Genomic DNA, 16,222 nt, shown 5'->3' on the forward strand with positions numbered 1-16,222 from the left:
TATGTGTATGAATATTTTTATGTGTATGAATATTTTTATGTGTATGAGTATTTTTATGTGTGTGAGTATTTTTATGTGTATGAGTATTTTATGTGTGTGAATATTTTTATGTGTATGAGTACTTTCATGAGTATGAGTACTTTGATGTGTATGAGTATTTTATGTGTATGAATATTTTATGTGTATGAATATTTTTATGTGTATGAATATTTTTATGTGTATGAGTATGTGTGTGAATATTTTTATGTGTATGAGTACTTTCATGTGTATGAGTACTTTGATGTGTATGAGTATTTTGCTTGCATGTATGTCTATGCACCATGTGCATGCAGTGCCCACAGAGGCCAGAAAAGAGTGTTAGATTAGATCCCCTTGGACTGAAGCTACAGATGGCTATGAGCTGACATATGGGTGCTGGGAATTGAACCTGGGTCCTTTAGCAAAAGCAACCAATGCTTTTAAGCACTGAGCCATCTCTCCAGTCCTGGTAATTTTTTCTTATAATCAGTGACAGATAAAGAGCTGGGGCTCAGGTGATGGCAAATATTTAGGAACTTGCCATAGGTTCTTCTTGGAGAAAAACAAAACAAACAACAACAAATTTCCACGAATAAAACAAAATCCAGAGCTTTCTGTGACCACTCCTAAGTAAGTAGTGAGTTCAGAATCCCTCTGTAGAGATAAATAAATCTGAATTTTATGGGTTCTGTTCTGTTTCTGGTTGTTTTCTTGGTTTTGTTTTTGTGGATGAATTCCCTGGAGCTGTAGATGTTACTGTAGCACCTGTAGATCATAGCCAGTGTGTGTACAAGAAAGTGAAAAGCAGCCATACAACACTCCGGCTGTTTGCTGCTCACTGTTGTCATTTTGATATGGTCGGGGAATGTACTATTCTCCCCAAAAAAGTCAAGTGTGTGGGTGATCAGATTACCCTTAAAACATAATATGTGTTTGACATTAACTACTTATAGTCACATTTAAAGAAATATTTTAATTTCCTGCTTTCTTGTGTCATATTGATTTAGTATATATTTTTGCTGCCTTAAGAAATTAGTTCCTAGCTGGGCAGTGGTGGCGCACACCTTTAATCCCAGCACTTGGGAGGCAGAGGCAGGTGGATTCCTGAGTTCGAGGCCAGCCTGGTCTACAGAGTGAGTTCCAGGACAGCCGGAGCTATTACAGAGAAACCCTGTCTCAAAAAACAAACAAAAAAAAAATTGAAAAAAAAAAAAGAAAGAAATTAGTTCCTTCTACAATGTCAGGTATATGAGGATCATCATGTATGTAGAAGTAATTTTTAAAGGTATGTATAGTAAATGAAGATAATTGCTTATAATTAATAAGATACTTTACCATAATATAGTCATGCTCCCAAGACCAAACTGGAAAGAGAGACATATTTTTTCTCCTACATCAAATGGTTCCTGACAACTTTCTGAATTTTTTTTTTAAATTATTTTAATCCTTCTTTTATTTGTGTCTCCGTTGCTTCTTCCTGTTGTCAGTTTTACCTACTTTTCTACAGCACTCTTGTCAAACTTGCTGATGCTGAGCTGCTAGAGACCAGAACTCCTATTCTCTTAGATTGGCTTCTGAAGTGTGAACTGCTACCCTCCGCTGGAGTGTGCAGAACTTCCTGGACTAACTGGCCTGAATCATGAAGGAAGATGGTCTGCTCTGTAGGAATAGAGTTCTCTGACTTGGTCAGTCCCTTACCCCAGTGCTGAGCAGCATAGATGCTCAGTAAATGCCTGGTGATGCCCTTATCTCTCTACACAGAGGCCTGCTTGCATTATTCCTTCCTTCTTTGCTCTGGCTGCAGCCCAGGTGTCACAGTTGGAGAAAGGGGGTTCTCCAAAGGGAGAGGAGATCAGGCTGCTTTCCATGTTTATGTGACTCTCCACTCTCTGGAGATCTCAGAGTGAGTGGGACAGATGTCACACAGGTGTGAAGTCTGCAGATGAAACTTTTCCCTGCTCCTATTTGACTTTCTGTCTCTTTCCTCTTCTTCCTCCTCTTTCTCCTCTTTCTCTTCTTCCTTCTCCTCCTCCTCTTCCTCCTCCTATTCAGATTTTTAACAAAGCTATACCAGAGGCATACCAAGTGTTAATATTTTAGACATATTTTCTATGATAGTATTTTTAAAAATTAAGACCAAAGATTAGACTTGAAAAGTGAGCATTGTCTAGAAAGAGAACAGTTGCTGTTCTAAATCACAAGTTTTGTACTCAAAAGTTGAAAGTCCCCAAGCAGACCACACGCTGGCAGAGGATTGTGACTTCTCATTTATATGGATAATTCATCACCAATTTGCCAATTAAGAATTCCATGTGTCAGCCTGAAACATGAAAACTATGGTAGGAGGGCTGTGGGTAGATTGCTCGCCTGGCCCCAGGCCAACAACACCTCCACAAACTGATTTTACCAGAGTAAAATATAAAAAGAGACAACATTGGGAGAAAGATACACTAAAGATGTATGGATTGGAAAAAGTATGTTCCCATCAAGTTCACAAGAATATCTCTAAAAGTGAATAAAAACCTGAAAGTTGTTAATCATTCACTAAGAGGTAAGCCCCTGGGGTTGTCACAGAGACTTCCAACAGAGTGCGAGCCTTGCTGATTGCTGGGGAATTAACAGTGCTACAGGATGGAAAACTAAGGAGCAAGAATCTCCAAGGCATTAGGCTAGAACAAAGAAGCAATCTCAGGCAGGAGCCTAAATCTTAGGCTAGAACAAAGAAGTAATTTCAGACAGGAACCTAAATTTTTGGCTAGAACAAGGAAGTAGGCTTCAGACATGAAAATGACCTTGGGCTAGGACAGGGAAGTAGGCTCAGATACTTTGACCATCCTGATAAGCCCTTAGAAACAATGTTCATGGGAGTGTTCACATAATTGGGTTTAATGCCTTGCTTGTTCTTTGACTATTTGTGTTTATTGTCTTGCTTGTTCCTTGACTATTTGCATCGATTGTATTGCTAGACCCTCAACCTAGAACTGACCTTAATACATACATGTAATTAAAATGGTATAAAAGCAAAAAGGAGGAGGGGGATGGGATAGGGGGTTCTAGGGAGGGGAAATGGGATGACATTTGTATTGTAAATAAATAAAATATCCAATAATTAAAAAGACTCCCCATGGGGGAGGGGAGAATCTCCAAGGCATAGCAGCTGCACATTTAAAATGCAAATCACAGCATAGGAGAGGTACCCAGCAATTGAGAACACTAGCTATTCTTTCACAGGACCCAGGTTCAGTGCCTATCACTCTAGTCCCTGGGGATTTAACAGTTTTTTTGGCTTCTGCTAGCACCAGCTACACATGAACACACATAGAGGCAAAACACCCATACACATAAAATAACAATCAGTGTATTGTTATGTCATTCATATAGATATAGATAAATGAGAAAGAATGAAATAGGCAAGGTTTGTAGGTATTGGAACCCTACAGGCCTGCTCCGGAGGGAGGCTGGGTACTCAGCCACAGCAAGACACTACTCATTTGGGAGTCACGTGTTCCAACTGTTCACTCCTAGAAGTCCGGCTCCACTCTCAGCCGTTCCTCTTGTCCACATTAATAAATCTGATCACTTGAAACACACTCTTGACACAGCCCAACACGTAACCAAGAACGGGTCATGTGATACTGAGCCAAGAAAAGCGTGTGGTTTTTAGGAGAAAGGCCTTTCGTGTTAGTTTGACCTCTGTATGTTGGTTGGTTTAGCCTGTTTAGAATGGCCATGGGTCACACTCATCTTTATCTGGGCTGGCATTGTCACTAAAGACACTGCTGGCTGATGACCAGTCATGGGAGCAAGCTCAGAACTGGTAACAAGAGTTCGTCTCCCAGGAATGGGCAGCCTTGTGAGTACAGTGGCCCTGGATGGGCCTGAGAGGCTAGAACAAGTCAACATTTGGAGTTTAAAGAGTTTTCCAGGCCCAGCTCCAGCCCAGCCTGGCTGGGGACTTAGACTACATCTCTTGGACATCCTGAAGCTTGAATCCGTCTTTATAACAGCAGTGGTCCCTGTCTGCCACCTTGGAGCTGACCTCAGATGCCATAGCTAGAGGGGCTCAGCTCCTGAGTACTGTCTCAGCCCAGCTAGAGGTCGCTGTGGTTCTGGTAGTACAGTGCCCTAGACGACCTTGACCTCCTTCATCCCTCATAAGATACCAGTGTCACCCAGTCCATAAAAGGGAGGCCTTTCCATAACTCTCCATGTAGGCAAACCAGAATTCCCTAGTTGGTGCTCGGGACCTTGAAAATCTCAGTTCTGGTGGCTGTCCTTCTAGACAATGTGGCTCAGAGTATCACAAAAACCAGTCACTTTGCTGTTTGTTGCTGGGGTGGTGAGTGAGGGATATGGGAAGTTTTGATACTTCTCAGCTCAGGCTGGCCTTGAACTTCTAATCCTCTGACCATAATCTCCCAAGTGCTGGAGACACAGGTGTGCACCACTGCACCTGGCTGAACTAACTTTTGTCAGCTATACTACTTGGGATGTTTTCCAATATTTAAGGATTTCCTTAAGTATGGCAAGGGGAGCTCATCCTAGATATGAATTGTGAGCCAATAATAGTTTCCATAATAACAAGTCCAACACAGTGGCCTCAAGCTCATGTAAACAGACAGGGAGCAGGCAGACAGACAGACACAGGGAGGGAGGCAGGGAAGGAAGGAGGAAGAGAGGGAGGGAGAGAGGGAGGGAGAGAGAGAGAAAGAACGAGAGAACTCTAAGCCTCTGTTGCTTTGTACTACTTACCTGTGTTTCTTGGACCATGCTTATGCACAGATTTTCTTTTCAAAACTGTCAGAATGCATTTCCTATTTCGCCACCACAAGATCCTGGCTGGCACCCCAAACACTGTTTGCATAGGCTCTGTTCTGCACAGGCCAGGCCAGGGAGCAGCCTCAGTAATGGCTTCTCAGGTGACATTAAGCCTGCTGATGAGTGAAGCCTGCCTCTACCAGACCTTCTGCTCTAAGGAACTGGGGGAGGGATGCTGGAAAGCAATTGTTAGGCTGGGTGTGAGCTCTGTTCCAGGTCTAACAGAAAATGCAGAGCAGAAAACTGGTAAGATAACCAGTATTCCTAACTAATACTGTCTATGCTTTGTGGGCATGGACACATTAGGTCTGCATTTAAACCTCGGAAACTTCTATCCACCTCTTTTATGAAAAAGACTCTGAACTTAAATTACCTGTGTGGTTATGTTGATCATGACAGAGCCAGGCCTAAAGCCCACAGCTATCTATTGCCAACACTCTTGAGACTGCATGGTGCCTATAACAGCCCAGAGAAAGCTGTTTACCTCTGTAGCACCTAGAAAGCAATGGTAGCCTTTCCAATGGAGGATCATTGTGAGAACATTGGATCACTGGATTTATTACAAGAATAATAGAAGTATCACTCTGTCCGTATGCACTAAGCCAAGGAAAACCACACAACTAGGCAGCCAGAAAGAAGATCCTCAAGAAAGCCTGACCATGCTGATACCCTGACCTCAGACTTGTAGCTCCTGAATTGTAGGGAAAAAGTGTGTATCACTTATGTTACTCCAGGCTGTAGTATTTTGCTTTGTCAGCAAAAACAAAATGATACTAAATCTGTGAGTTTCTTTCCTCCACCAAAAATTTCCTTCACCTATAATTTCCAAGTGCCTGCACCTCATCCAGTCTTCCACATACAATCCACCCTGTCAGTGCAGCTTCAAGAGAATGTGGGCAAGGAACACTGTCTCCTCCCACAGTACCAGATTCCTGGTATCATCTGCCACAAGAACTAATGTCAGACCAACCTTACCCAACACACTGCATTTTCACCGTCTGTGAGGAGAAGGACTCCTGATTCTCTTCTATCCCTATGGCATTAGCATGTCACTTGGCATGGGACACATACTGCAGATGACGGCTCGAGGTAGCACTCTCTGGTTAGTGCCAGAAGCCTAGTGGGTGGCCAGGATCCAAAGCAAATTAAAGAACTACCAAACTCACTTGTGTATCCTGGACACCACCACCACCCCATCCTCTTACCTGGAGTCCTTGTTCTCTGGCATCTAGATCCTCCCTACACATTTCCAGAATTGGTTCCTTTTTCTAAAGCTACAACTTGCAGAATGATTACTAGTAACAAAAAAGTAGTTAGTCATCATGGGACTATTGTCTGCCGTCTGTGATTCCCTCATCAAGAACACTAAAGAAAACCCTGTGGTCAGCAGGACAACAGGGACAGAATTATGCCCCTGGCCTCTCCCTGAGAGACCAGAGGAGCTGTGTTGCTATGGTCTTCCCCGGAGCAAGATCGAAGGATGGCTGCAAAGCCTTTCTAATATAGTCAAATCGTTTTCCTATTATTTTTCTCAAATTTAAAATGTAGAAATCTTTCAGTGAGAAAGAATATGTTTAAAACTCCAGTATTCTTTGCCATTCTTCCCTCTTTCTTGGGGTGTATCATAATACTGCTGTTGGTTTACTTTGTGAACCTGAGCTATTTGATTTGTATGTGAAAGAGAGACTTCAAAGAAAATACTTTTAAAAACACTGTCTACTTTCAAACACAAAGCAATTGAACAGTTTGCCAAAGGCTACGAAACTGGTCAGTGAATAAAGGTAGACTCCCAGATCACCTGTTCTTTGATTAGAACTTTTTTTTTTTTTTAAACAATGTCTCTCTATGTAATCTTGGCTGTTCTGGAATTCACTATGTAGATCAGGCTGTCCTTGAACTCACAGAGACCCGCCTGCCTCTGTCTCCTGAATGCTGGGATTAAAGGCATGCACCATCACACCTGGCAAACACTTATTTCATAATTGTACCTATGGCCAAGGTCACTTTCCTTCTCTCTTAATCTGCTACATTTATGTATGTATTTGTGTGCGTGCACTTCTGTGTGCACATGTGAGTACACCACAGTGCTTATGCGCCAATAGTGCTTATGTGACAGTCCCAGGACAACTTACAGAAGTTGATTCTTTCTTTCTGCCACGTCTCCTTCCCATCTGGGTTCCAGGGATCAAACTCAGGTTGTCAGGGTTGATTACAAACACCTTTTATCCACTACTCACCTCACCAGACTCCTCCTACTGGTCCTGGAGCCCGACTCAGCATCTGAAAGCGGACAATGTTTTAGAAAGAGGTTGTTTACTGAGGTCACACCTGCTCCTGACTTCCTGTCTCCCGCTGCAGACTTCAGCCACCGTAGAACCACACAGCCAGGGCAGTCCCATCCCTCTGCTGCAGTGCTCTAGAAGGAGACTCTGGGAATCCAGTTAACCAGTGTATCCTGGAAGGTGGGCCAGGTATCCTGACCAGTACTCACCTTAGGACTTGGGGTCAAGGTAACAACAGTCCAGTGGTTACAACTCCATCAGGAAGGTAGGCGGAAACTCTGTAGTGTAAGTGTCAGCTGATTAACTGTGCACATCCAGGAAGACTCTTGTGTTCCATGATGATTCTACAAACTTCCTACTGCTTTTGGAAATTTGCAAAGCAGTTCAGAACGGTATTTGATCACCCAAGCCCTGGAAATGAGTGGGGAAATGAAATAGAACCAAGGCCTGCCTTCAACCTGGCATCTTTCACAAACCCCACAGGCAGCTCTCCTAGTGCTTGAAGCCCTGAGCATCAAAGTCAGAATATGTGTGTTCCCCAGACTTGCTCCCCTAACCCTAAGGGAAGCACTCGCCCCGTCCAGCTGACTGTTCATGTTCACTACGTCACTCTCTACCACAAGCCCGCCTGAATTCCCACCGGGTCCCGGTATACGTTCTGAACCTCCCAGCCCTACTTCCTACAACATCCGAAGTGTCCCACTGATTACAGCCAAGTGTGAGTAGGTCAGGGTCTCACCAGCTCTTACAGATTCCTTACAGATAACAACCTCGGGTTCTGCAGTAGGCAGTCTTATGGCTACAACTCTTTAATACAAGGTAACCAAACTGTCCTTTGCCCATTTGCATCTTCTCCAGTCCAAAGACCTAAAAGTAGTGGCTTCCAGCAGGGTTACCTTACTGCACTGCTGATGAGATGTATAAACTCACTCTATACGCAGGTAATAGGTAATCAGTGCTATTCCTTGGGATAGCAAGACCCCAGGGGACACTGCTTCAGGAGGCTGAATGCAGTGAGTATAACCCATGTTCTCACACTCTGCTAATTTTCCAGGACCAGGAGCTGGTGTCTTTGAGTTGATATTGTGTCTGTGCCAGCCAAACTGGCCCCTTTTAATACCTTTTGAATTACTGAATTGTCATCCAATAATGGCATTTTAACAATGAAGTTTCAAAGAAAAAAACCCTAGTTCTTAATTTTTGCCTGAAGAAGTGGGGGGAGAGTTCCAATTAATGGCATTGTTATAAATTCAAAAGTGGTAACCGTTTGGCTATGATACAAACTACATAGATAATAACTATAATAAAAATGTAAGTGGAAGCTTTATCAATAAGGTAGGTAGTGGAGCACAGTTTTCTCAGTTGGTATCAGAAATGGCATTGCACAGCCATGTGCAGAATTGTCACAATGCAAGTCTTTAAAATTCCTTTTGGATTTAAAGGTATTAACAGGTCCCTATCAACATTCTCCAAAAGTTTTTGATGTCATTTTAGCTATTGAACAAAAATATGTGAACTATTACTTTGTTGATTTTGTTCTTAAAGCACACTGCATTATCATCTGAGAATGTGTTCTTAAAATATTGTTAAAAGTACTTTGAAAACTTGTAAATCCCAGTAATTTATGTTTCTCCTGCCTCTGCTGTTTCACTCTGTCCTTCTGGTTTCAATTTGAACGCCATCCTGTCTGGGTATGTACCTGTAACGTTGTGTTCTCCCCCCACCCCACCCCCAGTACAATTTACAGTCCTGACCTTCAGCTTTTCCAGTGTCCCTAATGTTCTCGGGTTTCCTCCCATACTACAGAGTGGGCTTTGGCTCACCCTGCTCTTTCATATTAGAATTGTCTAATCAAAGTTACTTGAAACAGATCTGATTTTGGCATTTCTTAGTTTATCATTTCAGCCTAGGGAGTGAATTAGGAGAGCTTCCCTGCCAGCCCACTAATTGCATTGCCCTATTAAAGTGTACACAGTTGTAAACCCAGACTGCTGCAAGACAACAGTCTCGTTTATCTAAACAGTTCTCCTTTTAGACTCAGTGGCACTGATGGAAGCCAAGATAAGGAGTAGGGATTGGAGGAAGGATCTTTTAGAGCCTGCACTCGCTGAAACCATTCCATCCCCTACAGTCAGCCCCCTTCTCTTCCTAGGACTTGTCTACATAAGGAACACATCTAGCTGCACGCAGTGTCTGCAGTGAGCTAAGTTAGGCAGAGACTGCAGTGGGCAGGGCCACTACAGACACTGTCTTACTTTCTTAGGAACAGGAGACTGCTTTGAGGACCTGAGTGTGCTCCGTTCAAACTGCGAGTCCTAAATCTGTTCCCTAGGCGACAGCTCTCTCCGTGGAAGTTGTGCCCTTCGTTGTGGATTGTGATTATTAAATGACCACAAAATCTTTGGAATTTTTTTTTAATTGAGAAATGAGGTTTCTAAAAGTTTGACTCTTTTCAAATATCACTTACATTAAGCTCTGGTAAGGAATCAAGTGCCTTTCTCTTTCTTTACCTCCTTCAGCATGGTCCCTGGTTCAGACCAACAACAGCTGACTATGGGGCAGGCCAGGGTTTTGGCAGTCGACTATCTCTTTCTCTCTTGTAGGTAATTGTACAGTCCGGCCGCCACCCAACGGTGCTGCAGAAGCTCTGCCAGCTGCCTTTCCAGTATTTCAGTGACCCAAGGCTCATCAAAGTGCTGTTCCCTTCTCTTATCGCTTCATGTCACAACAACCATCAGAACAAGCTCATTCTGGAGCAAGAGATGAGCTGTGTTTTACTGGCCACATTCATCCAGGTACCTTCAGCCTTGTTTCTCCTGTTTTATGGGAAAGTTGTGAGACCGAGAAGTAAATTCGAGGGAGCTTCATTCTCCCTCCACCTGTGTCTGTGTTGCAAAACAGTTCTAAGCCTGAGGTCACATTACTAGAAGCAGGGTGGATTGCCGAATGCTTCTGCCCGGAGGATTTCAAGCAAAGAGCTTGTTTGCCATTGATAAAATGAAAACGTGTACCTAGAAAAAACTATTTAACAGGACACCAGGCTCTTTTAAGGCTGTGACTGGCACATGTGTCTGCTTTTTAGTCTTGCTACAGAGAATAATTGGTGAAGAAAGATAAAAATTTGAGTTTATTTGAACATTTTAAAAATAAGTATGATGTGCTTAATACTAAAATTGGAACGATACAGAGAAGATTAGCATGGCCCCTGCACAAGGATGATTTTTTTTTCAAATTCATGAAGCGTTCCATATTTTTGTAATAAAACTTGAACATGTATAAGTTGAAAATAATAAATAAATATTATTTGCATATGTGTACAAGGGGGAGATAAAACCTGTTTGTTTTGGTTTTTTTCAATCTAAAAGTTTGAAGTACAAACTTGTATTTAATCCAACAAAATTCTGTAAGATTGAAGTCAGAATCAGTGCCGTAGGAAGCACTGACACTGGCTGTACATTAGCTCACTGGGCTGGCAGAGTGAAATCAAGGTGACAGCTCCAAACTAGGGTTTTTCATATCTTTGTGGATTATTTTATGAAATGTCTCTTTTTTTTTCAAATGTTCCACTCTTAAAATTGCTCCCTGCTGCACATACTTCCTGTTCTTCCTAACAGTGAAACAGGAAGCAGAGTTGTGTGTGTTGTCGCTGTGCTGGCTAGTGCTCAGATAGCTCTGTCAGAGTGTGAGTATGTGCAGCTGCCTGGGAGCCACAGAGGAGAGCCGAGGACTTCCGGGCGGGCCGGCTTTATCACATCAATACTTGTCGATCTCTATCAACGATCAGTTAATAGCACAGCTCGGTCAATGAGATGTAGAAATATTTTCTTTCCAGTTTAGTTGTTACATTTGAATCTGGGACCTATTTTCTGAAAATGCATTCAAGTTATGTATTCAGATTTGTAAGCGTGATTTCAAACTGGCTCATGATTAAATTAAAATCTTAATAAACTCTAACACTTTAAAGCTGTCACTTCAGCACAGGGCTCTTCATCTGGTCTCAGAGACTCTGTCATTAAGTAAGAATTCACAGTAGACATTTTCAGATGTGATCTTTTCTGTTCAAATCACTCACTCAGTGTTGGGCTCTGCTGTAGACCCTGGAAACATGAAACAACAAAAAGACCAAGTAGCACAACAGCCTGGAGGTAAATGCTACGGAGAAAGGCCAAGGCCAGGGATTGAGGGAAGCTTTTTAGACCTTAACTGGAGAGGCCTTAACTGAGACACGGTTCCATGTGTGCCACAATAGTTCCTTAAAAAATACTTTAAAAATATAAGAACTCAGGAGGTTGAGACAGGAGGATGACACAATGAAGCCATCCTCAACTGTGTAGTGAGACTGTCTCAAAAAACACTATGAATGAGATCCAAATGTATGTATGTATGTATGTATGTATGTATGTATGTATGTATGTACATACATACCATTTGGGGATAATATCACAACTATTCCAAATAAACCATATTTAATACAGTTTTGCTAAGTGGTACAGAAATAACTTTGTTTTTAATTTGGGGTAGCATTATGATACTAGTGATGTTGAATCTTTTTTTTCTATGTAATTGTGCTCAAGAAAATTAGTTTCAGTTTCAACTTATAAATGTGTCATGGTTCCATATATAGATTATCAATAATCACTGGATAGTAATGTTAAAATGAGATTATAGCCTGTCATTGGTTTCCGAAGATTTATACCTTATATATTACATTTTTTCAATTTCCATCTAAAAGTAAAGTGAGCAGACTGTAAGGTTTAGATGCACAACACTTTTTTTTGTTCTTTTTGTTTTTGTTTAGCTTTTTGAGACAGGGTTTCTCTGTGTAGCAGTCCTGGCTGTTCTGGATTATAAGGACTCTTATATCCATAGTTTGTAAAATGCTTGCAAGAGTAAAGGCACACACCTCTATGCAAGCACTCACACGTCTGAATAAGGCAAGGGGATCGCTCATCTGAGTCCAGCCTGGCTTAGAGTTATAAAATCATAACCTCCTACACCTCCCTCCCCCAAAAAAAACTTTTAAAAAAATCTCTTCTTGGCTTAAAATAGTACATTTGGCTTAGGTTTCAGGTCTTGGGTATACAGTGGTGGCTGTAGACAGTACTCTGGCCCTTACAGTTGTGGTTGTAGACAGTACTCTGGCAGTGCTCACGTAGGAGACTGAGTTTCAGCTTTCAAGAGTCTGGCCGCACAGTCTCATTCTCCGCTGCTGCTCTGTGCTCCAGATAATTGGTGGGGCCATGACACGTGATGAGGGGGACCTTGTGCAATTCTGAACAGAACATTAGTCTCAACTCACTTCTCTTCTCACACAGGACTTTGCACAGACTCCGGGTCATGTGGATAACCAGTCATCACATCCCAAAGGTGGGTCCCACTGAGTCTAAATCCCACGAGTGTGTCAGCTAAGTGAATGGCCTTGCATTCCTTTTTCCAGAACAATTAGAGAATTCCTGTGTCACCTCAAGTATGTGAGGTTCAGACACCAAATACTTAAGGAGTAAAGAAATCAACTATATTGTTTCAATCTACAGAGACTTATAGAAATAAAGAAAACCAGATGGTTATCTTTGTGTCCTTACCTAATACAAGATCTATTAAATGCTGACTAATTACTGTCAACAGGGAAGCCAGTCATATAACATTACCATTGGCCCACGCAAATCAGCATAAGTGCGTCAATCCCTAACATGGGTTCTCTGTCCACGTTGAAATAATAGTGCCATGACAATAGCTAGACCCCAAATTCAAGCACTTGACCTATTTTAATTGAAAATACACTTTACATTGAGAAGCATTAACATCCCATTAGCAGAGTTCTGGAAGTAAAGAATCTTCGGGCATTTGTTCTTTTTGTTCCTGCTGAGGTGTTCTCCTGGTAGAGATGTAGAATTTTAACCTTCATTTTTAGGATCTTAAATATCTTAAACTAGCCTGCTACCCAGGCTATAATTGAGAAGTACAGTTTGGTCTCTGACGGTTGTGGCAGAATCTCTGATTAATGAGTCCCACTCTAGATTTTCCCCAAGTCCTCGTATGTTTGATAGTGATGAGTGTTCTTCAGAACTAGACACAGTGTCATACGTCTGTAATCCCAGCACAGGCAGGTAGAGACAGAACCCTTTCAAAGTCACCTTTACCCGTATAGTGAGTTTGAGGCCAACCTAGGCTACATGAGAACCTATCTCATGAAATGAAATATATAATAGTAGTTGTTCTTAGGCTCACTCCTAACCTATAAGATTCTTTATAGCACCCATCAAGAAGCCTTTACTTGGAGACAATTTGGCTGTCATACAAAAAAAAAATCTACAGTAGGCAGGTGTTGCAAAGTACACAGAAGAAAATACAACAAAACTGTTACAGTATCATTTAAAAAAAAAAAAGGGAGGCTTTATTGACTCAGGTACTCAGAAAAGTAAACAGAAAGCTATGGGACTTCTCAGAAATTCAAGTCAGCACCATTGTTGCCGGTAGACTCGGTGTGCAAGTTCAGGTCTGCCCTCAGCCACAGCCTCTGGGTCTTTTTTCTTTTTCTTTTTCTTTTTCTTTTTCTTTTTTTTTTAAGCTACTAGAACATGTGAGGGAAATTAGTCCGGTTTGTTACTATTTCTTACAAAACAAGTGTTTAATTTTTAAACTTATGAAAATACTTTTGCAAATATTCTAATGTATTTTTTTTAATTAAACAACAGTATTTTGCCAGTATAACTATGTAGACGTTTTTCTTTTGCCCTAAAAAAGATGAGTCACCATTGAAGTGTGTGGAAAGCCAAGTCCCAAAAGATGAAGCTGCCTCCTTTTGCTTGGTTGAGCAAAGCCAGAGGAGTCTCAGCCGTCTTTCTCCGGGATGGGGAGGTGGCAGCGGTGGGGGCAGGCACTGTCTTTGCCTTCCTTCTGTCTCTCACAGACTTCACACATAAACCAGCAATTGAACAGTTGCTCTCTGCTTGCTTTGTTCTCAGCACTGTTAGTGACCTGCTCATAACATCTTTACTTAGTTCCAGAGAAATGGTGAGAGCTGAAGAGGGGCTCGGCAGGTACGCTCACCTGCTGCTCTTGCTGAAGACCAGAGTTCAGTTCTCAGCACCCACATCACACAGCTGACAGCCCCTTTTAACTCCAGTTCTAGGAGATCCAATGCCCCTGCCTGTGTTTGTGTGTGTATGTGTGTGTGTGTGTGCACATATATATGTATATGCATATGCCTATACATATCCCAATATACTATAGGCAGAGGCCGGTGGATATCTGCAGTTTACAAGCCAGCCAGGGCTACACAATGAAACCTGACTCAGAAAAAATACTACTCTTTCTTTTTGTAAAATGACTTCTGGGCTGGTGAGATGGCTCAGTGGTTAAGAGCACTTACTGCTCTTCCAGAGGTCATGAGTTCAAATCCCAGCAACCACATGGTGGCTCACAACCATCCACAATGAGATCTGATGCCCTCTTACAGGGTGTGTGAAGACAGCTACAGTGTACGTACATGTAATAAATAAATAAAAACCTTTAAAAAATGACTTCTTACCAAGTGTCTGTACGTACATGTAATAAATAAATAAAAACCTTTAAAAAATGACTTCTTACCAAGTGTCCAGCTTACAACTTTTGCATGAGTTCCCTTTTTATTTAGATTAAGTTCTCAATAAAATGTGTCCATCATTTTTAGGTTGTTGTCCAGGTAACCTTTTAGATTAGAAAGTAGCTGTGGGCTCCCAGGTTCTTACCACTTAGAGGAATTTCAGCTTTTAATATCTACTGCCCCATGACTACACGAAGTTGGTTGTTGTTTTTTTTTTGGAGTGGGGGGAGGTCAGCAAAGCTGTTTAAGGTCACCTCTGTTCTGCTCTGCTGTATAACTCTGAATGCCAGACTTGAACAGCTTCAAAGTGGTGCCTAAGTCCGTGTTTTAAAGTAAGTAGATTATTTTGGGAAAAAGAAGTCACCATTTAGGCCCAGTTTGTGGCTCAGTGACAGAGCTGGTCCTTGTGTGCAGAGCACTGGGCTCAGTCCTCAGCACCAGTCAGATAATAAAACAGTCACCATCCACACACATATGTACCTATACATAGCCGTCACCGTGTTGTGTTCATTGTACCTATTTTCTTATTCTGGAGTCCCAAAATAAATATTTCATAACATTTTATATATAGATTAATGTCTGAATATGTAGAACCACAGACTGAATTGTGGCTAAACTACATGTTTATAACACACTACAGTGCTTTACTTGAAATGTATGGTTCCATTTGCACTCTAACATCAAAATAAGTTTAATTTCTAAGCCTTCAGAAGTTACTCTTTAGTCTCTTTTCTGTCTCCCTCAGGAAAATTCGGGAACCTCGGGGACTACCTGGAGCTGGCTAACAGATTTCCTCAGCAGGTCTGGGAAGAAGCCCGGCAATTTTTCTTGAAAAAAGAGAAAAAATAAATGTTTTTTAGCTAATTCTGTATTTGAGTACCTTTGTTAGTGTTTGCCATTGTTCCTCAGGGAACCTCTGGTCTCTTTATCCTCTCTGCTGTAGATAGGCTCCTCTTTGCCTTGTTTATAAAGACTGTACATACTGGACTGTCCTTCCTAATTTTGCAAATTGAGTTTGTTTCATTTATGCACAATATTTTGGAATTTGTTTACTTTCATGCTGTGTAACTTGCAATTGTAATATGGGTAAAATTAGACAAATCTCATTCTTGTAATGAAATAACACAATTTTCAGTGTTGACTTTTCACATTAAAGCAGTACAGATTTGAGAAAGTGTTAAGAATTTATAAACCCTCTTCTAAGTTTTTCCTCTAAAACTTGGAGTTAAGACCTGTGTAACTAACACTTTCATTAAGCCTTGGGACTGTTTGAAATTACAGCGCCTAACTACTGGTGGGGAACTTCAAGGGTGGATAGCACGGTGAACTATTAGCGTTGCTGAGCTAAATTTAGCCTCTAAAATCATTTTTTTTTAATGAAGGAGCATCAAGTATTTTCTTAAATAGTTTACTTGAAACAACACGGAGGAAAAGAAACAGTGAGGGTGGCCATGTCTCTGAATAACAAGCCCTCCTGTGCATGCAGCTCCCGCAGGGCTGGGCCACAGGGGGCCCTCTT

The 16,222-nt window shown here is 41.6% G+C and overlaps 1 protein-coding gene and 1 non-coding gene across 2 annotated transcripts in view; both read left to right on the plus strand.

Annotated features, from left to right (window-relative positions):
- Scaper (S-phase cyclin A associated protein in the ER) overlaps positions 1–15,567 on the plus strand; it is a 308,858-nt gene extending 293,291 nt beyond the window's left edge. Inside the window, exons 29-31 of the mRNA XM_028781560.1 lie at positions 9,722–9,913; positions 12,434–12,485; positions 15,449–15,567. Of these exons, the coding sequence (XP_028637393.1) occupies positions 9,722–9,913; positions 12,434–12,485; positions 15,449–15,552 (348 nt within the window). The 3' untranslated portion in view covers positions 15,553–15,567. The remainder of the gene's footprint in view (positions 1–9,721; positions 9,914–12,433; positions 12,486–15,448) is intronic.
- LOC114632963 lies at positions 10,268–10,373 on the plus strand. The gene has a single exon (XR_003713156.1). It is a non-coding gene; the product is annotated as a U6 spliceosomal RNA (small nuclear RNA).
- Positions 15,568–16,222: the final 655 nt, after the last annotated feature.

This window comes from Grammomys surdaster, unplaced genomic scaffold (assembly GCF_004785775.1).
Source record: "Grammomys surdaster isolate TR1022 unplaced genomic scaffold, NIH_TR_1.0 472, whole genome shotgun sequence".
Lineage (NCBI taxonomy): Eukaryota > Metazoa > Chordata > Mammalia > Rodentia > Muridae > Grammomys > Grammomys surdaster.